Source organism: Salvia hispanica, chromosome 3, assembly GCF_023119035.1.
Source record: "Salvia hispanica cultivar TCC Black 2014 chromosome 3, UniMelb_Shisp_WGS_1.0, whole genome shotgun sequence".
NCBI lineage: Eukaryota > Viridiplantae > Streptophyta > Magnoliopsida > Lamiales > Lamiaceae > Salvia > Salvia hispanica.
Window position 1 is genome coordinate 13,556,290 of NC_062967.1, and position 26,957 is coordinate 13,583,246.

The 26,957-nt window shown below is 34.0% G+C and overlaps 5 protein-coding genes across 5 annotated transcripts; 1 reads left to right on the forward strand and 4 right to left on the reverse strand.

Moving 5' to 3' along the window:
• Window positions 1-3,922: 3,922 nt before the first annotated feature.
• Window positions 3,923-5,222, reverse strand: LOC125209653. Its single transcript, XM_048109240.1, has one exon. It carries the CDS (start codon window positions 5,051-5,053, stop codon window positions 3,938-3,940), a length of 1,116 nt encoding a protein of 371 aa, XP_047965197.1. The 5' UTR covers window positions 5,054-5,222; the 3' UTR covers window positions 3,923-3,937.
• A 2,440-nt stretch (window positions 5,223-7,662) lies between these two features.
• LOC125215671 lies at window positions 7,663-10,484 on the reverse strand. The gene is made up of 3 exons (XM_048117167.1): window positions 10,064-10,484; window positions 8,450-9,201; window positions 7,663-8,371 (listed from the first exon to the last, which is right to left on the reverse strand). The coding sequence occupies exons 1-3, from the start codon at window positions 10,349-10,351 to the stop codon at window positions 7,834-7,836; spliced, it is 1,578 nt and encodes a 525-aa protein (XP_047973124.1). The 5' UTR covers window positions 10,352-10,484; the 3' UTR covers window positions 7,663-7,833.
• Window positions 10,485-11,382: 898 nt separating this feature from the next.
• Window positions 11,383-14,948, reverse strand: LOC125209326 (receptor-like protein 9DC3). Its single transcript, XM_048108929.1, has 5 exons — window positions 14,893-14,948; window positions 14,563-14,706; window positions 14,185-14,328; window positions 13,817-13,957; window positions 11,383-12,608 (listed from the first exon to the last, which is right to left on the reverse strand). Exons 1-5 carry the CDS (start codon window positions 14,930-14,932, stop codon window positions 11,383-11,385), a joined length of 1,695 nt encoding a protein of 564 aa, XP_047964886.1. The 5' UTR covers window positions 14,933-14,948.
• Window positions 14,949-16,834: 1,886 nt separating this feature from the next.
• Window positions 16,835-19,295, forward strand: LOC125214232 (succinate dehydrogenase [ubiquinone] iron-sulfur subunit 3, mitochondrial). The gene is made up of 5 exons (XM_048115167.1): window positions 16,835-17,107; window positions 17,710-17,948; window positions 18,095-18,304; window positions 18,683-18,878; window positions 19,089-19,295. The coding sequence occupies exons 1-4, from the start codon at window positions 16,853-16,855 to the stop codon at window positions 18,876-18,878; spliced, it is 900 nt and encodes a 299-aa protein (XP_047971124.1). The 5' UTR covers window positions 16,835-16,852; the 3' UTR covers window positions 19,089-19,295.
• A 432-nt stretch (window positions 19,296-19,727) lies between these two features.
• On the reverse strand, window positions 19,728-20,620 carry LOC125214233 (PLAT domain-containing protein 3-like). The gene is made up of 2 exons (XM_048115168.1): window positions 20,461-20,620; window positions 19,728-20,399 (listed from the first exon to the last, which is right to left on the reverse strand). Exons 1-2 carry the CDS (start codon window positions 20,548-20,550, stop codon window positions 19,929-19,931), a joined length of 561 nt encoding a protein of 186 aa, XP_047971125.1. The 5' UTR covers window positions 20,551-20,620; the 3' UTR covers window positions 19,728-19,928.
• Between the last annotated feature and the right edge of the window lie 6,337 nt (window positions 20,621-26,957).

Below are 26,957 nucleotides of genomic sequence, written 5' to 3' on the forward strand. Positions count from 1 at the left end.
CCCTTTTGTCATCCTTCACTTTGTTTCTTTATTTTGAAGTTCACTCTTTTTTTTAATATTAATTGTTTCTTTTCCACATTCTTAATATTCTCTCAATCCAATTATATTTATATTTTTAGTTTATTAATGATTATCCCACCACATCATTATCTTTTTTTATACCTTTTTAATAATAATATTGCTACTTGTATTACACTATTTTATTATTGCAAAATTTATAAAAAAATATAGAAAAATGACAAACTACCAAATACTATAAAATAAGCAAACCAAAAACACAAATTACAGCAGTAATAAAACAGGAAAATAAAAACATAAGGTCATTCGCATCCTTGTTTCAATACCGTCTCATTCCTTCATTATTCATGAGTCTTACTGTACTTTTTATTTCATCTCTTATCCAAGAGACAGCACATGCAATCCTGCATCCCTCCATCTCGGCTCTTAATCATCTCATCCCTTAACTATTAATTCAATTTTACTTTTTATTTTTGTATCTAACAAATTAAATTAATATTTCATTGACATATTAAATTAATACTAATAATTCATAAAATCATTAAAAACCAAGAAAATTACAACATCCGAAAATACAAAAAATAGAAGTGGATAATTTATGGGAATGATTTGATATTTATAGGAGTGATTGGGGGCTTAAAAAATACTAGAAAAAAAAAATTGAAATACTGGAAAAAACGGCTAGTATTTTTGGGGGAATTTTTTTCGATTTTTTCGGAATTAAAAAAAATGTAAAAAAACCAATTTTCAACGGATGTAAACGACCCCCACTCGCGGGCCGGCGAGTGGGCGTCACGGGAGCTCGCCACGTGGCCAACGCACATAGCAACTGGCTCACCAGCCACATCTTCGCAGAGAGACGTGGAACGCGACGGGACGAGACGGCGCTCCTGCAATGTATTGAATCTAATTAAGTCAAAATGACAAATCGGATTCGAAATTCAGTCGATTTGAATTGGTGTTTTTAACCAAAGGAATCCCAACATTCGATTTTTTAACATTATCATTATATTTTATTTAAATGTTTCTAACCTAATAATTAAAAAGTAGCACGTACTACTACTAATTTCAATTTCTGAATAGTTTATTCTATTTCCTATCAAAATTTAAATTTACAGATAAGTTTGGAGTAATAAAAAATTAATATGAAATTTGAATGCTTTAATGCGTTCAGATCAGTTAATAGTCCCCAAAAATTTAAATTTTCAGATATGTACATTTGTTTTCTTTTTGTTTATTGAAATATGTACTTCAGTTGAGGACTTCCTACTTTTATGGATTTTTTCTTTTACAGTAGAAGAAAATTCTGGATTTGTTGAATATGAAGTGGTCAAATTTGTTAGACTATAGATTTGAATATGGAATGACGGGGTGATATTCTAATGCTTATAGCAACTTAATCCAAAAGTAAGACTAAATCTCTATTCTTAAATTTTAAAATGAGTGGATGAGATTAAATCTTACGAATTTCAATAAATAGTAGATAAAATTTCAACGAAAGGGTAATATCGTCATTATGTTATCATATGATAATTTTCGTGAATATTTTTTTATATCAACATAGTGTATTACAAATATCAACAATATGACATAAGAATATCAACACTAGTACAAGAAAATATCAACACATATTTATTGAGATTTTTACATGGTTTTATTGAGATTTTTTGATGTATTTGTTGATAAAAATCTGGTTATCAACATTTACGAAAACTAAAATAAAAAATATCAAATTTCATCATCCGAACGTCGTCGGAACATATGCAATTAAAATCTCGTTGGAATCCTTATAAAATTATCTTTGATTTGATATATTTTTTGCGAAAAATAATTTAAATTGAGAGAATTACGTAAATTTAAAGTTTTAAGATGATTTTAATGAGAGAGAATTGACATTAATACTGCCTAATTTTATTTATGAATTTTCTTAATTAAAAATATATTTCAAGTGACATTATTTCAACCATTAGATCTTCTAATCTAATGGCTAAGATTTAATCTTAGTTTGAGATTGCTAATTAGTTAGCAATTGATCACTTCCCTGGAATGACAATCAAATAATTAAATTTCATGGTCTCCAACATTTGTTACAAATTTTACCCAAATCATTAACAAGAAATATTCATGACCATGTCGCAAAGTATGGTACTAGTCCATCCTCTTATAGCAGTGAAGATATTTCTTTCCACCAGATTAAGAAAAATTGTGTTATGAACTAAATAAAAGAAAAATAAAATAGAAAATGAAAAAGATAAAGAATAAAGTAATAAAAAATAAGTAAATAAAAGAAAATGTGTTGACTTTTACTAAAAAGGGAAATAACTCTATTACTATGGAACGAACGGAATGGAGAAGTATCATTTAAAGAAAAATACATTTTTTAACTAACTTAAAAATTCTAGGAACATGTAAATGTCCATATGGGCTACAAGTCATAGGGCCCATGTAACGTGTATATAGGCTACATCTTAGGGCAATAAATGGTTATAAACCAATAAACATTTAAATTTCAAATAGTTAGTTATTTACCTACTTATTTTCATGATTTGCATCATTTACATGTATTCTAAATCACTTGGAGTAGTATTTAAATTTATTATCACTTTTTTTTTCAGTTATACATTACAATTATAATTTAATAATGAAACGAAAAATATATAACTGTATTAAAATAACTAAAACTTACGTGATTTACAATTTTTAAAAAATATGCAAGTAAAATATAAAAATAATATAAACATAAATTTAATGAAGATTACATAATTTTAATTTTTTTTAAAAAACAAAATGTCATGTCATGAGCCGTGGTTGACTCACAGTCTTATCCACAAAATGGTGTAAAAAAAGTATAAGCTTAGCCATCTGCACGTAACATTTGTTAAGCAATGATCTGAATACCCTCGTAATAGCATAATATCTACGAAGATTTCTTCCAGTTTATTCAATAAAATTATTAAGACATGTTTTTGCTAGTATTAATGAGTTACTTTAGATACGTCAGATCGTTCATTGGTTTGTAAACACTATATTTTGTTTTGCACATTTCGCACTAGAAACATTAGTGATTTTCATTTTCTTGGCATTAATAACCCATCTAATCAGTACCCTCTATAGATAAATCATTAATTAATCTAACTGATTTAACAATCCCCATCTAATTCGTTGTCTGCTAATACAATTCTAAACATAGATCGAGCATTTAATGAAATTTAATTCGTGTGAAAACGAGTTTTGTCTATAATTATGATATAGCAAATGGAGTTAATTATCCTCACACCGACACAGGAATTCCTCAAACCGTCGGTATATTTCTAACTTATCTATTCTCAAAATTTGGCAACTAAATTTTGATAAATATGCAATATTCTATAGTGTTCTACTATTAATTACTAGTTGTAGTTTTTTGGGTAAGTTCTTGTATATTTTCAAATATTGAGTTCCGATTTTGAATACGAATCTTTAAAATTTGTATTGATATTGCAACTACATTATTGACTTATTCTGATTTTTAACTAATTAAATTTGGCGATGACGTAACTTGATTAATTATTTAAATGACACTATTAGATGTCAATTAATATGACATTACATTTTAGGTAACAAAATATAATTAAATTATGTCAATTGTTATTTATTGAATTAAGATTTCATGTTAACATTACAATCTTGATTGTAGAATTAGAACAAATTAATGATTTAGTGCTGATCAAAATTTAGGAATTTGTAGTCAAATATCTTAATGTTTTTTAACTACTATGCAGTATTGAAGTGTATACTTACAAGATTCAGAATAATGATTTATTTTATTAAACTCCGAATAAATTACAAATTTGTATGACAAAGATTAGAAGCAACAAAAAAATACCATCCCTAAAAGAGCAAAAAAAAAAGAATAATTATGATTAAAAAAAAAAAAAATTCAACTCTTTTTGCCCTCTCCACCGCCTTCTTCCAAGTAAGCCTTCTTGTGCCTGTCACCCCTAGCTAACAGACAAATGACAAGGAAACACGTGGCGTATAGCGCGTGAGCCTTCCACGTGGTCTTTGGCGGCTGGTGCATGACAGCTCTGTGAAACACCGTCATATAATAATGCAAACCCACCGCAAAGCCCACAAACGTCTGGGCCAGGCCCAACAACTTAGTCACCGGCCCAGTCTCCGTCGAGAACACGAGGATGAGGTACATCAGCAGCAGCAGGAGGTACAACACGTAGCCGAGGGTTTGTAAAACCTGGACGCAGACGTAGGTGGAGTGCGAAGTAGAGTAGAAAAACCTCAGCGGCTCGAGCCCCGTAGCGAGGGAGGAGAGGGCGAGGATGGCGAAGTAGATGGAGAGGTAGATTTGGATGAAGATGAGGAGCTTTTGGATGGAGAAATAGGCTTTGATTCGGCTGAACATCAGTGAGACGAGAATGAGGGGGATGATGATGAATGTGAATGAGACTAAAGATGCGATTTTTGATGCGTATTTGTTGCCGACGTAGGGTTTGAATCCTCTTGTGAATTCTTTGTTGTATTTAGATAGGTAGATTCTAGATGTTTGGGAGATTTTTTCCAAATCTGGGACGATTGATTCTTGGAATTTCGATGGGAGTTCTCTGAATTCGGATACTAAATCGTCTTCATCGTCGTCTTCTTGATCGATCCAGTTGGTTTTTTCGATGTGGGATTTGGATGGATTGGGCTTGATCGTCTTGTTCTTGGGGTTTGGATCTGGGATTTTTTTGGTTGGGAGGGGGATTTTGGAGGTGGAGTTGAGTTTCTTGATGGTGGAGGTGGGGTTGAGGAGTTTGGTTTTGTTCTTGGGTGAATCGGATGAGGTTGCGATCAGTTTGGTGTGATTCTTGGAGGGGAGTGAAGCGGGTTTAATGAGTTTGGTTTGGTTTTTGGTGGATAGTTTAGTGGTGGAATTGGAGGTTTTCTTGATAATGGGGAAGTCTTGTTGATCATGTAGGGCAGAAATGAGTGAAGAAGTGAAGAAAAGGAGCAAGAGTACCTTGATGGAAATGGAAACAGAGGGATGGAGTGGAGCCATTGTTGAAACTTGTTTGCTGAAATCTATGTCTCTTTGTTTGGAGATCTAATGGCCAATTATTTGGATATGGTGTTTGAGAAGAGTGTTTGGGAGTGGCATTATTTTGGAGAGAGTGAGAGAGGTGTGGAATTGATAGTGAAAGTGGAGAGGGATTTAATGGGGGGGTTTGGAGGATGATGGATTACTCACATGGCGCCTCTGCACTTTGGGCCTAGTGTATTTACGCGGTTTTCCAAAATAGGTTTTCCAAATAGTCTAATCTTATGTAAGCAATTAAGAAAATAGTCTAATGTTATGTAAGCAATCAAGAAAATAGTATAAACCCTAACCCATTAATCTCTCTCGTATTTCAATATTAAATTAAATTAGGAGCACTTTATTTCAATATTTTTCAAATTATTTTTGTTAATAATACTCCATCTGTACCATATAAATAGATCCTTTAAGATTGACACGAATTTTAATGTGTAATTGATAAAATAAGAGAAAACATATAGTTGAAATTGTTTAGTTGATGGTGAGATTCATAAATGATAAAGTAAAAAAGAATGAGAAAAAAGTTGTCGTAACGGTTATGTAGGAGTACTATTTTTATTAGTAAGACGAAAAAGGAAATGTGACATATTTCTATAGGATTGGAGGCAGTATTTAAAATATCCGTTTATAAAAAATGAAATTTAATATTTTTATTTTCAAATTTCATGTGTTGAATAAAAATTTGATGAATTTGTTGTGATTAATTTCTATAAACTCTAAAATGTAAAATATTTATATTTGTTACCGAAGTACTGCGAAGATTATGTCTCTTGTTATTGAAGTACTTTAAGATTTGAAAATTCACATATTGCAAATGAGTAAATCATGATGAAGTGTCAAACATGAAAGTGCCCAAAATTATGATTAATTTGGGACCATAGCAAAGCCATGATATATCATGTGCGTCAAAGTCGACGACAAGTTGAATTATATAAGTAGGTAAACGTAAATCCACCGACGGCGACTTTATGTGAGCTTAATTTATACTAGTATAATAATACTAATACAAAATTGGAATCTCCTTTTGTATATTTATTAGAGATTATATAATACAGTTCAATGGGAACACGAGACTGGTAGACTGGTAGTGACGGTGCATTGATTCACTCCTTTTGTTTTTGGAGAATAAAATTCGGTGAATATTGAAAATGACACAAAATTCCAAAAATTCAATAGTCAACACTTAAGGTTTTGATAAAATTGAGTTGATTTTCGTATCATATCCCTATATTTGACTATTTATCTCTTATTTTAGATTTTATGCCCTTTTCTCGATTTAAAAGCGCTGCCGCTATAATAATTGTATCTCGTTGAGTTATTCTCCGTCGCAATGTATATATATATATTGAGGAAACTTGATGACAATTCACAAATATATACTCAACGTATTTAAGTTAAGTGAGATTTTCCTTTAAATTTATCATATAAGACAGCTTAAAATTATTGATGATCTTTATTCTCATGGTTTCGTATAAGGACTCGTACGTACTAATGCTCAAATAGAGGAAAGACAAATGTACATATAATTGTATATGTACATAATATTCTTAAATTTTTAAATTTAATTGAATTTAATTAGAAGTTAAGTTTGTTATTTGCTGTATTATTATGTAGCAACAAGAAAGAAGTGATATAGAAATTTTATATCAAATTGTAACATGATTTTGAGCTCAATTCGAATTAATCATACAATATTTAGTAAAAAAGTAAATATTTTCTTAAATATACAAATATATAACTTAAATTTTTAATTTTTTTTGAAAGTGTTAAAAAATGATTAGTATGAAATTTATGTTAAATTAATTAATGTTTATGAATCAATTTTCAAGGGTACATGTTAAAAAAAGTTCGATTATGTACGTACAATTATGCACATTTGTCACTACCCAAATACCCATGCAAATATTCTCATGAATTAGACAAATGAATAATTTATGTATCTTTAATTCAAACTTTGATCTATTTTAGGGTTTTTTTTTTTAAAAAAAGTTTTTGGGTAATGCTTAGTTTCAAGTTTCAGCTATCTAAATGTCCTAATTTGGTTTATAAACACTTTTTAAAATATAATAAGTTGAAGCAAGTGATATCTAAACCATAAATAACAAACGTTTAATAATAATTATAAACCCTAAAACAACAAATTGGTTAAACAAATTAATTTGGAATATCATATTCGTATTTAAATGGAAATAAAACAAAGAATATAGTCAAATGCCCAACAAACAAACTAAGAGGCCGAAAATGCCTCACAAAAATTGGCCGAATTAGCGGAGACTGAACAGTATTATGCGTTTTATTGTAATTTCCAATTTCCTTAAATATTTGATCATTTAAAAATATTTAATGTTTTACCTTGAGTAAAAAAGTCACCTCAAAAAGAAAACACATGAATAGCGTTAGAATACATTAAATCAAGATTTAAGTTAATCTATAATTGTACATGTTATAATAAAATATAAATGAGATATTTAACAATATACAACATAGACAAAATGTAGTTGAGCATTTTCTCAAAGATCAAAATAGTGATGTACTGATGTTGTTGTCTTATGCAATGTTTGTGTGTGTAAATCTTATTCAAACACCTCAAATCATATTCCAAAATCATTCAAAAATGCCGTTATTCTTTAAGAGATACACAAGATTTTCAACACACCGTGGAAAGACTCCTGCTGAATAAATGAAGTATATATGTTGCTACCAATAACATAGTTTCCTATATATATCTGATGCTGTCTAAAAATCTACCTCTTGAAGGCAACCGTTGAAGAATCGGACAACGCAAGCTCGCGGGCGAGCAGTCTCTGCTCGTCGTTCTCATCAAACTCAATGCTCGACCCTCCTTCATAATCCACATCGATCACGCTCCTCTCCTCCACACTGTCGTTCTCCACAACGCGAAGCTGAGGGCGTTCCTCCACTAAACCAGCATTTTCTGCTTCGATGTCCATCATTTCTGACTCGATCAAGGCCTCCATTCTCGCCCGGTCCCTGTCCCTCGGATACGTGCAGTAGAGAAACGAGTAGAACGCGCAGCAGATCGCCATAGGGATGCTTATTGCGGTGTAAAGTGCCTTGCCAAGCGAGGCAGCATTCTCTCGATCCGTTTCTATTGCTTTCGAGTCCACCGCCCCTGTCGGGACAGGCTTGTATCCGTACACGTTCTGAGCTAGAATCCCCACCACAGGTGGAGCGAACGAAGCTAGGATAGACTCGAACGATCTGTCCAAAGCATAGATGTTCGTTCGAGCCCTCTCTGGCACTATTTCCGCGAAAATCGGACTGTTCACAACACAAATGTTAGTAGTAAGACAGATAATTACCATTAACAACATTGCCAATTTAACATTAAAACCTTACTTGTTAGTAGCCGGAGCATTCCAGGAGATGAAGAAACCGGTGACAAAGAACACGAAGCCGTGCATAGCTGCAGAGGAAGGGTCATCGGGCAATCCGAGCAGCAAAATCGCAGCTAACGGGATGGCCGAGCCAGAGCTTATCTGCGAGAGTATAATCCTACCAGCATTTGGCAACGGCTTAGCAAGCGTGTCGCCCATCTTCCCCCCAAACAAACCCCCGAGTGATCCAGCAACGTTGAACAATGTCAAGATAGTTGCTGTTTTCTTGTGAGAGAACCCCATGAGCTCGAGCCACATAGGAGCAAACGACAGAGATGACCACGGGAATGAGCCAGAGACGCCCTGAGCAACCAATATCTGGAACGAAGGTACTTTCATCACTGCCTTCGCTTCCTTAACGAGCTCCTTCACTTCCTCCTTAAACGGCTTGTGTGGAGGCTGCTCCTTCCTCTTGCCATCGCTGTCAGTAAACCGGGGATCGTTGGCGAAGAGATGGACTAATGCACCGATCACGACGCTTAATATTGCAACGAGGTGGAACGCGATCCTCCAACCGGGGATCCCCATGACCGTGGTGGAGGCTATGAGGACGGAGAGGAGGCCACCGATGATGGAGCCGAAGTTTCCTGTCAACTGCAGCCAACCGAACGCGGTGCCACGATTCGTGTCATCGGTCGAGTCGGCTACGAGAGACTGGATTGCTGGTGTGACTATGGCAAGGCCTATCCCATTCAGACCTCTTGAGATTGCCACCTATGGAAGAAGATCAATCTTAACACCTCATGATGCAAATGCAACAAACCTACAAGCAACACTACATTTAGATTTCCATGAACTCACTTCCCATTTCTTTTGTACTAAATCAAAGTTGCATTTACTCAAGAAATCTAAGGCAAAATGTTAACCAAGATTCTTTAAAAACCATCTGCTTTAACTGCTCCAAAACCAAATTAGGAAAGCAAGCAACAAGATTAAAGATTACGAATTCTGATACAAACACTTCAATCATGCCAAATTACAAGGAAGACAAAAAAATTCGAATCTTGAACTTATTAATGGGATAATTGTCATTTAAATCACGAATTTTGATCAAATTCTGGTCATTTCTACGAGGATTTTTTTATTGGAATTGCCCCAAACCTGTGCCCAACCGCCCCCTTGGTTCGGCTGCCACATCACAATCAATTTCACCTAAATTTGCACGGTTGGAACAATTGAAAATTTTGAAACTCTGTGATTTAATATTCGGTTTCCAAACTTTATGGAAAGACCACAATTTGATCAAATTTCGTGATTTGAATGACTATTATCCGATAATAGATTCAATTCTTGGAAATCCGGGTCACACAATTTGCAAGAGTGTACAGAAAAGTTCAGATTTGGAAGCAAAATAACTAAATTAACCAAATTTGCAAACTAATCGATACTAGATTTTCTCAATAAACATAAGGCAAAATAGTAAAACCAACTGATTTAACTGCTCTGCATTTCAAACCGAGGAGCATTGAAATCGGAGAAAAATCAAATCTTGAACTTTGAAATTCACCGATAAGAACAAATCCGATCACAATTTGGAAGAGCTGGGACAGAAAAAAATGAGATTTTGATGCAAAACCTGAGCGAAGGTGGAGGAGATGGCGACGAGGAAAGTGGCGGCGGCCCAGAGGAAAGCGCCGGCGGCGATGACGGAGGTGCGATTGTGGCGGACGGCGAGGTAGGCGGCGAGGGGGTAGCAGGAGGACTGGACGATGGATCTGAAGAGGGTGAGGGAGCCGAGGCGGGTGGGGTCCGCATGCAGCGCGGCGCCGACTTCCTTGTAGACTCCGGGGAGGAGAGATTCGTCGGCGCGTTCCATGATTCCGGCCAGATTGACCAGGACGAGAGTCAACGTCTCCGATCTCATCTCATCAGCTGCCTTGAGTGGTTTCCTTTTTTGTGCTTCGAATGTAAGCAAAGGAGCAATGGTGGATTCACATGTGTCGGCTTATTATAGGATGTTTTGTCTGAAAGGGGAATTGTACGAGATACGATTTTGTTGAACTAAATAATCTCCCAAATTTCATACTCTCACTTATCCTCTTATCCTTAATTTTAGTAGTAGTACATCTTTGTATAAAGATATAACAAGTCACAAGATATGTTGTGTAAATTAAGCGAGGAGTGATTTGAGGTGTAAACTATATCAAGATATTTAGTTTATACTACTAAGTTATTATACAAGGAGTGATTTGATTTGCTTGTATCTATGTATTTGAGAGAAAAGATAGAAATGTTGATACCATAATTTAATTGTTTGGTATTTAAATTTTAGGTCTAAATTATCCGAATATATTGGCATGCGGTGTCCAACCAATTAACTAGACACGTCACATGACAATATGTTTGGACCACTAAATTTTGAATAATTAGGTATCTGATCGGATGAACGGTATACGTCATTACCACACCAAACATTGCCTGATATCTATACCGGTGATCAAAGAATTGAGGAACACTGTATTTTTCTAATGTATGAATTTATTTTGCATTTTAGAAATTCTAGTTTTTCCCTTAGTTCCCAAATGAAATTTTGATGGAGAAAGCATTGAACTGATTCAGAGAATTAAATGTTCTTGAAGATGGAGTCGATCCAAATGGTTATAACTACGTTGCCACTCTTTTGGCTTGTGCTCAAGTAAGATTGGAGAAAAATGTTACTAATAGCTTGCGGAATAATAGTCTGGCCTTCATAAAAACAATTCTTAATACATAATTACAACAATTTAGACACACAAATATGAAAAGACAATGGCAAGATAAACAAAACACTAATATCGAACCTTTTACTAACATTTATTACAACCACATTAATATTTATTCTCGCATGCTACCAAACTAAATAGCGTAATCACCAACCTGATTCCTTGCAACTTTTCTTCGTCTATCTCATTTCTTCTAGTGCTGGCAACACTCAAAGACCTTCTCAAACACATCGTCAACTTTCTTGAAGTATTTATACCTGAAACTTCGGCAAAATAAAAGCAGCCAGGAAATGATTCCTATGCCCGCAACATATCCACAAGCAGCAAACACATACTCCCACTCAATATCTCTATCCGATTCCACTTCCAAATGAGGTGGTAATGGTTTTCCATCGCTCCTCTCACATTTTTTCGTCAATGGAAATCCACACAACCCTGCATTTCCCACATATGATTCGTTATCAAATGTGGAAAGTTGACCAGCATGTGGTATTTTTCCCTCGAGATTATTCATCGAAAGGTTTAACTTCGCAAGAAATGTCAGATTTGTCAATCCACCTGGAATCTCTCCATCCAGTTTGTTTGAAGACAAGTCCAACGACTCGAGGATACTCATACCTCCAAGAGATGACGGTATATGTCCTTCAATGTTATTATGTGACAAATTCAAGTATCTAAGAGACTTAAGATTCGCCACCGAAGGTGGAATGATCCCAGAGAATCCGTTGGAGGATAAGTCAATAGTTGTAAATGTATCCAATAGTCGTCGCAATAACTGATCCAATCCTTTCAATGTGAGCGTCAACTCTATATATCTTAGAAACAAATTTTCTCCATCATCGGTCTGGTTTTCCTTGGCATCTATCATACCGTGAAAGTTCTTGAAATATCTCTCAGGTAGAGAGCCAACAAATGCATTATGCGATACATCCAGGACTTGCAACATTGGAAATGACATCTTAGTGTTTGAAGCCATCAACATCGTACCAACGAACTTATTTGACTTTAAAACGAGGATGCGAAGTTGAGGGAATGTTTCCATCCAAAAGGGAAACACACCTTGTATTTCATTTTCACCAATGTCGATGGCCCGCAAACCCTGACAGTTTTCTAGACTTTGGGGTAGGGTTCCATTCAATCTGTTGCCATTCAGATCGATTGACTGAAGACTGCAACCTGTTGTGAACGTTGGTAGGATGCCTGTAAGTTTATTTGCACTCAAATGAAGTATTAACAAAGATTTCCTCAGGTTCACCAGACAATATGGAAGTGCTCCTTCCAAGTTATTGTATGATAAATAGAGGATTTGAAGGGATCTCAAGTTGCAAATGGATGGTGGAATCACTCCACTTAAGTTGTTGGAATAGAGTGCCAAATTAAGCATTCCTAATTGATTCACAAAGGTGGATGGTATTGGACCTGAAAGTTTATTCTGTGCATGTCAAGCCCAGTTTTGAGGCACCGTGGAATCAAAATCATTAGACACAATAATGAGTTACAATAATATATATTCCCTTCGTTCCTTGTTAATAGAGACATTTCTTTTGGGCACGGAGTTTAAGAATAGTGTGTTAAATGGTTGGTGAAAAAAGTAAGAAAAAATAAAGTAAGAGAGATGAAGAGAGAATAATATAAAAATGAGAATTACTTTTTTGCCAAAAATAGAAATGACTCAATTAACTTGGAACTTCTCTGAATAGAAAAATGACTCCTTAAACATGGAACGAAGAGAGTAGTAAACAATAGTTGATACGGATATATCTATAGAATATCTCTCATATCTCTATTGTTATTTTATCATATCTTTTCCATATCATTATTATCTTATTCACCAAATTAGGTTATTCATATGAGTATTATAAATAGGACCTATTATTATTCTCATTATTCAATCAAGAAATACAATTACCTTTATCTTATTTTTATCGCTTATTTTAATTCGGTATTGATCTTGGTTTGATCGACGGGCAAAGCTTCCGCGACTACCTCATCTACCTTTTATACATCCGACGATCGCATCCGCGACGCCGGAATCTTGTTAAGAGAAATCATCTCTTAACAATAGTAGTAGTATTATTTATGCATGACCCTTCAAAAGTTTGACTTGCACATATTTTTAAGGGATGAAGGGAGTAGTTTGACTTGCATAAGTTTTTGAAAATGGAGGAAAGTGAATGGAAAATTAGTGGAATACATATGAGTGTAATAGTTAGTAGATTGTGAGACCCACTTATCTAAAATGAGAAAATTTAAGCCGACTTTGAATTACCGACAGCCAAAAATGGCAATTGAGACACGTTATTTCGTGAACATAGGGTGCATTTTTTTATTTGTTACATGGATGTGCAATTTATCTAATTATCTAAACACAATAAGGTTGTATTAACATGGTACTTGTGTATTTTTGTTTATGTATGGTTACAATACTACATTATGGCTACTAGTCTACTTTTATGTCTAGAAAAAGAATTATCACGAATGATCATCTATCTATATAAAAGGTACTCCACATAACTTAATTGATTCCTCACCAAGTTTTGTTTCGAAGCATACATTTCTTATATTCATGAAATTGACAGAATTTACATAAACGGCATGAAAGAGCAAAATGAGATAGAAAATCATACCACTTAAGTTATTGGTATCAAGCCACAGATCTTGAATGGTTGTGTTACCAATTTCTCTAGGCAATGATCCACGAAGTCGGTTGGTTCCGATGTTCACTTGCAATAAATTATTGAGAAGAAAAATTTCTTTTGGAATATCCCCTGTATAATTATAAATCATCCACACTTAGATTTAGTTATCCGATCCCTACAGTTTTACTATGAAGTAGTACTACCTTGTTTAGATTAGATAAATGCTCTCTACGCAGGTATTGCTCAGAATACTTTTACAAAAAGATTTAGATTCTATCACTCAAAATTCTACACATTTTGATCTAATTAATAATAAGTAGTAAGAATCAAGACAAACAAACTGGTGAGATAGATACCGTTTAATTTATTTTCGAAAAGCCATAGCTCACGAAGGTCTGTCAGGTTTCCAATTTCCCTTGGTAATGGTCCAATAATTGCGTTGGTTGCTATATTGAGTATCTGCAAATTATTAAGACGACCAATTTCTTTCGGAATATTACCTGCGAAATAATTCCTTAAATTTTTGGGCAACACATCAAAATAAATATTGAGACATAAAACTATTAAAATGGAAAGACATAATTATATAATCAACTATGGATCAAGATGAAAATAAATTATTTACTTTCTTATAACAGTAAATTGACACGAAGTAGAAATGTCATAGAGTTTTCATAGCTCAATACAATTAGCAATATCATCATTAATCCAATACAAGTTCAAAGAAATCATACCACTTAAATTATTGTTGTTGAGCCATGAACGTTGAAGGAGTGTCATGTTTCCAATCTCTTCTGGCAATGATCCATTGAAATTGTTCATTCCCAAATCCAACTCTACCAGGTTAAAAAGACGGCCAATCTCTTTTGGAATGTAACCTGTGTAAATATAAAAATTTGAAAATCCAATTTAATTACCATAATTATGCTATTTTGAAATAATGTAAATTGTAGATATTCGTAAAAAAGAGTTGGATTTAAAAAGATAATTTCAATACCATATTACTACCATTCATGCCAAAACAAATGTAGGGTGGTGTGTAAGAGCATGAGATAAAATCTTACCACTTAACTTGTTGTTACCAAAATCCAAAAATTGAAGCATTGTCAAGTTCGCAATTTCTCTTGGAATATTACCTGAATAAATGCTTCAAATCAATATCCTGTATATGAATTTTGTGAATGCAATATGAAATTATTTCTTAATAGAACAAAGTACTATATGAAATTAAATAAAAAATATTGAATGAAATTTCATACTATTTCATTTGTTATTTGCAACTCGTGTACACATATCATATGGATGTGTATCCACTCCAATTAAAATTTACTCCTTTATGTCCTTAAAGAGTAGTAGTAGTTTCCTTTTCCCATTTTGATCAGTCAACAATTACATAAATCATAACCGGTCATCTTCTTTTCTTTGTTCAAAAACAGCAACTTCTGCAACAGGGGGCGGCGTCTATGTAATCTCTCTGATGGTGCTATGCTGGATCATTCTCTACTAACAATATTTCAATTATTTTTACATTCTATCTACTATTTACTATTTTACCAATTTCGCAATTAAACTATGCTGTCCTATAAAGTTTCTATTTTTGAGGGACTAAGAGAGTAAGAATTATAGTGGAGTGTAAAAAGTTAAAAGAGTAATATATTCACAAACGTAAATCACAGAAATTTAAGAATGGAGATGTGATCTTACCACTCAAATAGTTGGCACCAAAGAACAATTGTTGAAGCAATGTCAAGTTCCCAATTTGTGCTGAAAATAAGAAAGAGAAGAGAAAATGTAACGAAAGTAATGTCAGTGAATTGTGAGGTTCATGTTATTATTAGTTCGAAACTTTCATTATTTAAACTTTATCTAGTTTTAAAGGATGAGCCAAAATGAAAAACTAGCCCATTTTTTTTTAGTTCGAAATGAATATAATTTATTGGTTATAATAATTAGAAAAGTGGAGTATAACTTTATTTTCTCCATAACTTCAGTCATGAAATTTTCTTGATATTAAATGGCCAAGGTTTACAAATGGGGCACGGCAGTAGGCACCTATACATAAAAAATGCAATTTGACTTAGACTAAGGACTCAGTTCTTTTTAAAATATAAAGAAAACTAGGACTTTTTTTATATAGACATTTTATAAACTCAATTGTATTTCAGTAATTCAAAAGGTTAGTGGGACTAGGGACTTTCTTTTCTACAAAATCTAAAGGAATCTGCAGTAATATGTTTAACTAATTGCTTTAAGGAATCTTCGCACGAGCCGACAGTTGACAGTATAAATGTTAATTACTACATGGATATTTTTGTGTAGGGGAACAGATTATTTGGGCCGGCCTATGTCAAATTAAATACTCCAGATATTTTAGGTTATTTCTGGATCCAATCAACCTAAGCCCACTCCACATCAATTCTAGCCCAGGTCCTCACAGGCCCAGCTACAGTTGTGAATTTAGGGTGTGTTTGAATCGGAAAATAGAAACATTTAAATTGCATTTAATAGTCCAATCTAATTGGTTAAATTTTCGGTGTGGCATGCACAATGGGCAAGGGCCTAAGGCTGAAAAAGAGTGTTTTATTATTATGAAAAATTGAGTTATAATAATATGTGCTAACACTATATCAACCTTTAATTATGTGGAATTTACTATTATAGCCCTCAGTTAGTATAAATAAAGGCAGATGATAGTTTTGTAATTTTCTGCTATAGTATGACTTCAAATAATAAATTAAAATATATGATATAATATACCATCAATTCAGAGGAAAATTGAGAAAAGTATTTCTGCAAAATGATCGTGTTTTTATTTAAATGAAATATAAAATTCAATTCAAACAAGTATTATTTGTATTTATTTTGTATTATTTAAATAGTAGTACTTGTATTTATTTATTTTAGAACACGTTGTAGCCATGCAAACATGTGTCTCTCTCCCTTCTCAACACCTCATTTTACACTAAGCAATAAACCGCTTCTAAAATGTAGCTGTAAACTGTGAAGTTCAGTAGAGAGATAGAGATGTGGAGAGCATGGTTGAAGGGAGGATCGAAACAAGTGGCTAAATTTAGCACAAAAAAGGGAGGTTTCCCTATTCTGCAAGGCCACCCTGCTGCAGAGCAACATGCTGAAGAAGTAGTTGAATCACAACACAATATTCAAAGGAATGTAAAGAATCAGAAGGAGTTCAAGATATATCGATGGAGCCCTAATCATCCCCACCAAAAACCTTTTCTTCAATCCTTCTTTCTCGATTTGTCCACCTGTGGACCTATGGTAACTTTATTTTAATTACAGTTTAAGTATAATAGAGGAATTAATTATCATTTGCTTCAAAAAATTATAGAATGAATTGGTTTGGAAGAGCACTTGATTGGCTTTTTAACTTATTTGTGTTTTCTAGTGTATAGAAGTGCACATATATATATACATTAAAGAAAAAATTATCCATGGAGAAAATTTTATGTATGAATATTTATAAGCATGATTGAATCATAATGTGATTTTGAAGCTCTTTTCTGTATGAATTGTCCAAATTCTGGATCATACACAAGATTATTCAGCAAACCATTTAACTGAGGGTTTGATTAAATGATTTTATAATTGGAAAACCTATGAGTACATTATAAATTTGATGTTTTTATTAATTTTGTGATTTACTTGAGGCCTAAAGTTGTTTAAATAAATATAATTTGCATGTGTGTCACATTATGTATGTATGCATTCTCATTATGCTTCACCTCTGAAATGTGGATTTTGGTTTTGTTATGTAGGGAAATCTCATTTGTTATGTGACAAGAATGTCAAAAACACATTTTTGGATGAATTAGTATACAATTCCAATCAACAATTCAATGAAGAGGATTTGTATATTGTAGGTTCTTGATGCTCTACAGAAGATAAAATCTGAAGATGATTCGAGTTTGACCTATAGGAGATCCTGTAGAGAAGGTATATGTGGTTCTTGCGCGATGAACATTGATGGGACGAACACGGTGGCCTGCCTTAAGCCGATTGATTCGGACACTAGCACGGCTACCGTAATAACCCCTCTGCCCCACATGTACGTGATCAAGGATTTAGTCGTTGATCTCACCCATTTCTACCACCAATACAAGTAAGATCACCACTTTTCGGATTCATTGTTGCCAAAGTTTGCTTTAGATTTCGATCGATTTCTAGCAATATCCATTCCCTACTCTGTTTTATCCTTTAGGAGTGAGAGTAATTATCCGTTCCTTGCAATCGTAACATAAAATGCAGGTTGATCGAGCCATGGCTGAAGACGAAAAAGCCCCCACCGGGCGGGAAAGAATATAGGCAGAGCACAGCAGAGAGACGGAGGCTTGACGGGCTCTACGAGTGCATACTATGTGCTTGCTGCAGTACCTCGTGCCCGTCCTATTGGTGGAATCCCGAGGAGTTCCTCGGACCTGCAGCACTGCTTCATGCTTATCGCTGGATAAGCGACAGGTTACCTTGTCTATATATCTTCAAATAAAATTACTCCATCTGGTACCCATTAAATGTCCTATATTTTGACCGCTGCGGGTTTTAAGAAATTGTTTAAACTTGTTGGTAAAAGTGGGTAGAAAAGTTAGTGGAATGCGGGTCCTATTTTTATATATGAAGTAGTTATATAATAAAATGTGAGTGAGAATGCGTTGGTAGAATATAGGGTTCATTACTTAAAAAAAGTAAAAGTGAAATGTGACATTTATTGGGACTATACAAATAAGGAAATATGAGACATATAATGAGGATTGAAGAGAGTATAAGATAGATTAAATTGGCAAATGAGATAGACAGGTTAATGTTATTGTGCATGATCACTTCTTGTGAATCTGGCAGTCGGGATGATTTTGGTGACGAGCGGCTGCAAGCACTGACGGATAAGGAAGTTCGGCTGTATCGGTGCAGGACTATAAAGAACTGCACAGCTACATGCCCCAAGAGCCTGAATCCGGCAAATGCCATCAACAAGATGAAGGTGAAGCATCGGTTTGCTAGGCCGGCCGAGGAGCCCGACAATAAAGTTCGAGCTTAGGTAGCCGTACCACCTTATCGATGTACTCATGTTACTATATTTGGCTTTTTAAATGGCCAAGCTATGGTGTTTTTTGTTGGCATTGACATTACTCTCTTAACCTTACTAAATAATGAAGCCATGTGTTTTATGTTTTTCTTTTAAAGGAAAGTAGATATAAATTTAATTTTAGTTGCTTGGAATTCCTCCGATGCAATGTTAATTCTGCAGATCGGGAGACTACACGTGGTAATTCTTCTTGCATATTGGTGGACAATCATGGCGTTTCTGGTCGACCCTTAAGACAGTGCCCGGTCGACCCTTAAGACAGTGCCCCCGGGCGTTTCTGGTTGACCCTTAAGGCAGTGCCCCCGATCAAACGAATTAATTTACCTCATGTTCTTAAGGTTTTAATATATTCCCAATTTTTGTGTTTTACCTCATCTTTATGCTTTACACTACTAATATTGGAAAATATTAATGTTTTAGAGTGATACTACTAAATTGAAATTTTGCATATATTTCGAAAGGAATTTTAGTTTGTCCAGTATCTAACAAGTACTACCAAATTAAATTTTATAAATAGCTAAAAAAGACTTATATCTTTCACAGAAGTAGGTACTCACCATTGAAAAAAGGAGATTGTTGAAAGTGATGGCTGCCGACATAAAATGGATATCCAACGAATCAGATCTACATCTATTATACACCTGTAATATTGTTAAAAACTTCAACAATTGTTATCAATCCATATCATCATCCAAAAGTTGAAACTTATTATTTACCCGCAAAAGAATCCAAATTTTAGGAGAAATTAATCAAGAGTCTAACAATAAATAAGGAAAAAAAAACAATTACTATAATCTAATATTCAACTTAAATGTAAAAATATTAACTCACAAATGTTGCAACTTCAATCAAACATGTCCGAAATAATACAATAGCATTATTTACCAAGCCCGGGACTTCATGTCCCATTCCTCCCACATTTATTCCAACTAAAATTTTAATATACAATCCACGCAAGCTTATACTGGGCCTCGGCCCGGACCCAAAAAAGCCCGTGACAACTCACACGACCGACACCTTGGGCAAATCCATGGCGCGCTTCATAAGCCCGGCCCGGCCCGAAGAGCCCGAACAGAGGTTTCGATACGCGTAGAGCTGGCGAGGCGCGGCGTCGGTGGCGAGCCACTGCTCGACCTCGAAGTACTTCTTGGAGCATTCCTCGTGGACGCCGGTGGAGGAGGCCTCGACGTAGTTGCAGTACCAGCCGTGGCCCGAACCGGTGCCGTCGGAGGTGAGGTTGAGGGCGCAGATGGGGCCCGGGATGCAGGGCCCGCGGCCGCTGAAGATGTCGAGGTTGCCCCGCTCGAAGTAGTCGTATCCCGGGCCCATGAGGCCGCCCCAGGCCTCGATGTCGTTGATGCGGATGCCGTAGCCGTCGGCGTCGTAGAAGGTGGCGCCGATCTTGGAATCGGTGCCGCCTTTGATGATCGTGCTCGTTCTCACGTAGATGGAATACACGCAATCATCTTCGTCCTGTGAAATTTGATTCGATTAACTGAATGAATTGAGTTGTGAAATCGAATGAAGTACTTACAGATGTGGAGATGGTGATGATGGAGAAGAGGATGAGGAGCTTCAACAAGGATTGCTTGACTGCCATGGCTTCCTTCTTGAGATGATTCATATTTCTATCTTTGGACTATAGTGAAATGCCACTAGTGTGTGTATATATATTATCATAAAATAAGAAATCAAATAAATATAATTTAAGACATGTATGTAATTATATGATTGTTGGGTTATTTGCGGGTAAAATCACATTTTTTTTTTCAAATTCTGATTCATCTCACATTTTCAAAGTTTAAAACATGAGCACATGTCTCATGATGATTTTTTTAGGCATATGCGTGTAATATTTTGGTGATGTGAGTGAAAAATGATGCAGGCAGGCATGATTGTAAAAGTGTCGAAAGGGGCAAAAATGTTAGAAAACAGCGTGAAAATGCCTCAAATGTTACAAAGTTTTTCATCAGATACTTCTGGTGCTATTCCTTGTGTCCGGCATTAGGAGGAGTTCTGGTGAGTTTGGCATGAGTTTTAAAAAATATAAATGAAAATGGGTGGAAAAAAGAATCTAGGAGGAGTTTTGTGTGCACATTTTGTAGTAAAATTTGAGTGGAACCTTAGACATACTTATCATTTATAGTAAATGTGAACCATACCTCCTAATAGGGGATGAATCAAAATGGCAAACCAAGACTCCTAATAATAGATGGAATATTAATATTTACAATGTACCAAAAATATGCAAACACCATTCACTAGATTCCTTTTTTTTTTTTTAAGTCACTCAAGATAAAATGAACAAATTTCTCTTTAATTTCCACTACTTGTTCATTTCTCTTTAATCCACATAATGCCCTACATGTTTTTTGCTTGACCACCACCACCACCTTCGTCTGAAAATTTTCGACTATGAACTCTGCTTAACTTTTTCCAAATTTTTTTTATCGTATTTGGTAATTTGTTATTCAAAAATCAAAATTACTTAAGAAACAAAAAATGACTCATTTTTTTAGTAATTATTGTTTCTACATAGATGCAATCATCATACTAGTTTGATTGCCTGGATGATTCATTTAAAGATGGACCACACACATTAAAGTCTATAGCGAAACCAATTAATATGCATTTATAATTTTAATAATTAAAAAATGCCATATTTGAAGTTTAAACCACATACATTGCGATATATTTTTCCGCCACCCATATTTTTCTAGTTATGTATGATTAACTAAGAGAATATGTAACACAATCCACCAACTTGTAAACGAAAATATAGTGTTTGAGTTATGGATTCATAAATCATAATAGATGCTAGATTTAGTGGGATCAAAGACTTAGTGAAATTAAATCCAGAAACAAACTACGAAAATTACTTAATTTAGAAAATTGAATGCTAACTAGCCTATATTACTTTATGGTAGTACATTGTTTATTCCATATACTTGACTAAGTTTTATTACAACGGAAGATACTGGAATATGCGTGTCCGAGAATAATATCGATTATAAAAGGACAAAATGTATTATATTTGGACATTTTTTATTATTAAATAGAGAGAAAATCGTACCCACTTGTTTAACTGATCAATCTTTAATTGGAAATAACATAATTAAAAAAGCGATGGACGAGGCCTCCAAAGATGGCGTGGCATCATGTGACATACTAGTATTATTAATATATGAAGAATGGTGGATACACCTAATTCCATTTACTTTCCAACACTTGTTATTGGCATCATGTTTCGTCAACCAATTTATTTACAATAATACTATTGCATTATTAATTCTTCTAACTCAGAGAAAGAGATAGTAGCTCCTATTTACCTGTTAATGTAAAGAGGCATATTAAGACTATCCAAAAAAATTAAGTCGTGCAATTATACCATAATTGTGGGTCTACTTTTCAAATCTGATCGCAAATTCTTATTATATCATGCCTTAATTATATATGGCCCTATTATTTATCTTTTTCGAATAAAATTTTAAATATTAACATAAAGATTACACAATAAATGAGATAAAATTACATAATCAAAATTACGATCCGATCCAATCATATACTAATCCTAATTCGTGTATAAGTTGTTGAACAAAGTTTTCGTACATTTCCTGTTGGGTTGCAGTCATTCTTGGAACGACGCTTTTTGGTACATATAACCATAGGTGTGTTGTGTGCATTCATCAAACTAATGTTTTGGCCGCATCGAACCCCGACTGATCGTCATCGCCGTTTCCTTCGTATTATGTTTGTTGCTTTATGATCCATAGGACGAGACTCAATTGGTGTCGGATCTTACGTGTACTATACGAAATCGGGGTAGCTTCCCGTCCCGTCCACAGTAGTAAGATGCCGAGTGGACTGGAATTTGACCCGTGAAATGGATCTTTATTTTGCTGATTTGATTTCTAAATTTGCATCAAGTTCTTCCCACAAAAATCCAATCCATGCACTAGTCACATTAACCAAAATTTGTAAAAAATTGTCCAGATGTATTTTATCTATTTTTTTCGTAAATGTCGGTATTGTTCTAAAATATCAAGTGAGTATATAATTGGAATTGGAATTGGAATTGGAATTGGACTATTTTGATGATACAAGTGATACAAATTGCAAAAGAAAAATGTAACTTTCCAAGTATGATATAGGCCCATTTCATTTTCGCATTCTCAAATACTCTGATTTGGGTTAAGAAATGAAGATAGTCCATTCCACTTGACCATCAGGCCCAAGTATACACCCAAATGGCCAAATATAAATGGATCTCAATTTCTTGAATTTTATTGTAGATACATAAATCCACTTACATATTGATATTCTTATACACGATATCATGCACTATGATTGAAATAAGTTGAAGTTTGAAAATTTTGACAGAAATATGTTCTCTTAAACATCAATTTCTGGAGCAGATGTATATTTTATTTTAATTAATGTAACTCTTAACTAAATTTAATGTAGCATTCTGAGAGAAGTAATCTCACTTGGAGACGCTTCTTGTTTAAATATATACGTACACACACTTTAATTAAAAAGTAATAATCTTGAATCGTCATTGCTTGCGATAGCTTTCCCTACTTTACATTATCATTTTTTTCAATATCAAAACTAGTCTTCTTTCACGAGAATGCTTTGCAACAACCATAAAAATAAATATTGCTTCGAACAAAAAAAAATGTAAATGTTGCATTCATTAACTAAGTGCCACATTTCATATTTACTAGTACTATTATTTTTCGATAAATAATACATATATTCCACTAATCCATTTCAAATAGTTCTATTTTTTGCAAAATTAATAGTAGCTAGAACTTATGTCCGCTACTTTTTCCATTTTTTTATATTTCCTAAAATAGTTCATAACAATTATAAGTAATCAAATATTACTTACAAGTTATATCATATCATTAATATTACGAACGTAATTCCGTAATCATTATTCCCCATATTTGACAGTTGACTATTGAGTCCATCTTTTTAAGCAAAAATAAGATGAAATGTGCAAATTATAATATGCAAAGGCTACATATCACAATTGGAATTAATGCATGTGCACAATCAATAATAATTTTCTCGAATCATCATAGATTTAAATTTGGAGGATGTTGACCAATGCCCTTATACCACAACCATATACACATCCATTAATCTGTTCCCCATAACAATGGCAATCTGCCTCATCCATGTGACACCCATTAATCTAATACACATGCATGCACACACACTCTAATATTATATATGCTGCATATATATTATATGGCTCGACCCTCAAGGCCGGGACCAATTCCCAAGAGAGAAACATATGTGAGTAAATTAAAGTGACTATGCATGTCTCACTTGCATGATGACACGTATATATGATGCAGGACCATCATCATCATCATCACATCCATTCTCTGACATCCTAATTTGGCATATGCATCATCTTCATTGGCTTGTTTGGCTGCTTATTATGTGAGAGATGGAGTCCATTCATTGCATCCATATTCCACATACTTCATCCATCACTAGCTTACTAGATAACCCATCCAAATCCAACATAACATGCCTTCTTCTTACTTGTCATTGCACCATGCTTAGTTAGATTGGCCCCTTCCTAAACAATAGATGCCAATGTTGGAGTATAGAGTCTAATGTTATGCTTCCTTACTAGGATATATGTTTATTAATGTGACTAGGGTTAGACTATCTATGTTGCTTATAAAAAGAGACTTTTATCATAATAGAAATGCTTCAAGTCTCATATATAGAGAATAAATTCGAAGTAAACTAAACTCTTAGCTAGGAATGATTAGTACAACCTAGCCAAAAAGCAAAACATGGCAAGTTGAAAACTCAAGGAAAGAGCCCCAACGAACACCTATTGACGAACGATTCAGACAACAACAACAATGCAAAGAAACAACTCACTCACTAATATGGCTGCCAAATACGAAATCCATTCCCTAATTCATCCGAAAAACCAACATGACCTCAAAAACGTCCCTACGTACGTCAAGCAATGGGTTACATTACAATGTTTTTTTTCTAGTCATCTTCTTAGATCGATCATTTAGATTTTTGAGAGCTTGTTTTGGAGAGAACAAAAATTTATGACACCAACCCCGAGTCCACAAGCCAAGCTGCCAAAAAAGCTTCATTTATTTAAATCCAATTTTGATTCAAACCTTGTAAGACCATCTTATTTTGTATATTCCAAATGGACCATTTAACGACGTAGAACAATGACATCCAAATCTTCATGTCAAATCTTGTGAATGGCGGTGCCCCCTTTCTAGGAGAGGAGACTTGCCTATAGATATACACTGTATCGACTAGGTAAACAATTAATGCGTTCATCTCGTTTATGCGTGAGATTACTTGGACAATTATTTCATAACAACAAAAACTACATATGTGAATGATTGATGGGGCACACACATAGTGTTGGTGGGAAGAAGCTAGAGGGATATAATTGCGACACCATGCATCAACTTTTATTACTAAATATAGAAGTTAGTTAGATTGGATCACAAAAGCATACATGCTATAAATTTAGTCTTCCTCAAAAGAGTAGATGTGTATATTATTAGTAGTGGAAGTGTTGAGAAAGTAATTAATGAAGATAGTCTTTTTTCCATGTTTGCCAATAATTGAAGCAAGGATGTAACAAAGTTAAAATAAGAGTGAAGAAGTGGACTCCATCTTTCCACGTTCAAAAGGCTTAGGTTTTGTCAGATATACATATTGGAGGCATGTTATGGTCCATTTCAAGAATCTATGCTATATGTATGTCTTCTTTTAATTCTTTTTCCCTCCTTATACATTTTTATTATATGTCGTATTTTTGTGTCTCTATCTCCTACCATTACATTTATACATTACCAACTTTATTTTGAATAATATTATAATGAATTATAATGAAATATTGCACTATTTCAAGTCAAAATCAGATTCTATAATGTTCATGTGCGTGTGTTTTAGTATAACTTTATTTTTGACTCCCAATATCATCCCCACACCCACACTTCCACAATAAATCAAATTCGGTGAGACTTATTTTTCTTGGATCTTTATTTTTTCAAAAGAAGAAATTGGAAAGAGACAACCTCAAAGTTGAGTGGGTTTCAACTCCTTATTCGACCATTTGTTTGTCCAAGATTCTTTACAAATAGATATGTGGGTGACTTTTTTCCTTTCAAAATTTAACCAAAATAAAATTTAAAGGTAGCAATTCCTCTTCGAGCTACCTCTAAAGAACTTTTGTTAAAGAGAAATATATACAAAATGGGACTAAGTTTAATTAATTGATTCGTTGTGTGTGGGATTTCCCAAATCAAGGTAATTGTAATCATATTTGGGAGCAATGAATTTAAAACCCCATTAATTTATTTATCATGCCTAGTGGTGTAGCATTGATTAAAATAGTCTCCCCATGGTTCCTAGCTATTGGGTACTTTATTAAAAAATCAAATGACAGTTAGTAGAAAATCATTCATTTTCCTATATTTGAGTATTATTAGTTAGTTATGTTTAGGTTAATATGTGTTCAATAATTGCATAATGCCAATATATTTCTGTGGGTAGCATGTCACTTTGCTAGAGTCTAGATAGGAGTTTCAAATATATAGCCAATAATGATCTTTCCCAAAAGTGCAACAAATAATTATCATCTATCCCTAGTAAAGGAACAATAATAGTTAATGTGAAATAACCAATATTTTCTAAATCATAATAATTGATATATAATTAGCTAGCTTGATTGTGTCTGGTCTATATAAATCCTATAAATTTAGTGGGCTTTGCATGGATATGTAGATAAGATAATCACAATGCGCTATATAATTAACATATATAAATATTTAATTGAATATTCAAACTTGAAAGTAGTAATAACCAACTGCAGCATTGTAACTGAGAAGAATAATTTCCCATAAAAAAAGTGATATATTGATTAAGACTTGTAGGTGTACATATTAGTAGCTAGATAGGAAAAAAGAAAAGAGTTTTCCCTCTTTGCATATATAACAACCCCATAAGTTTGTATAT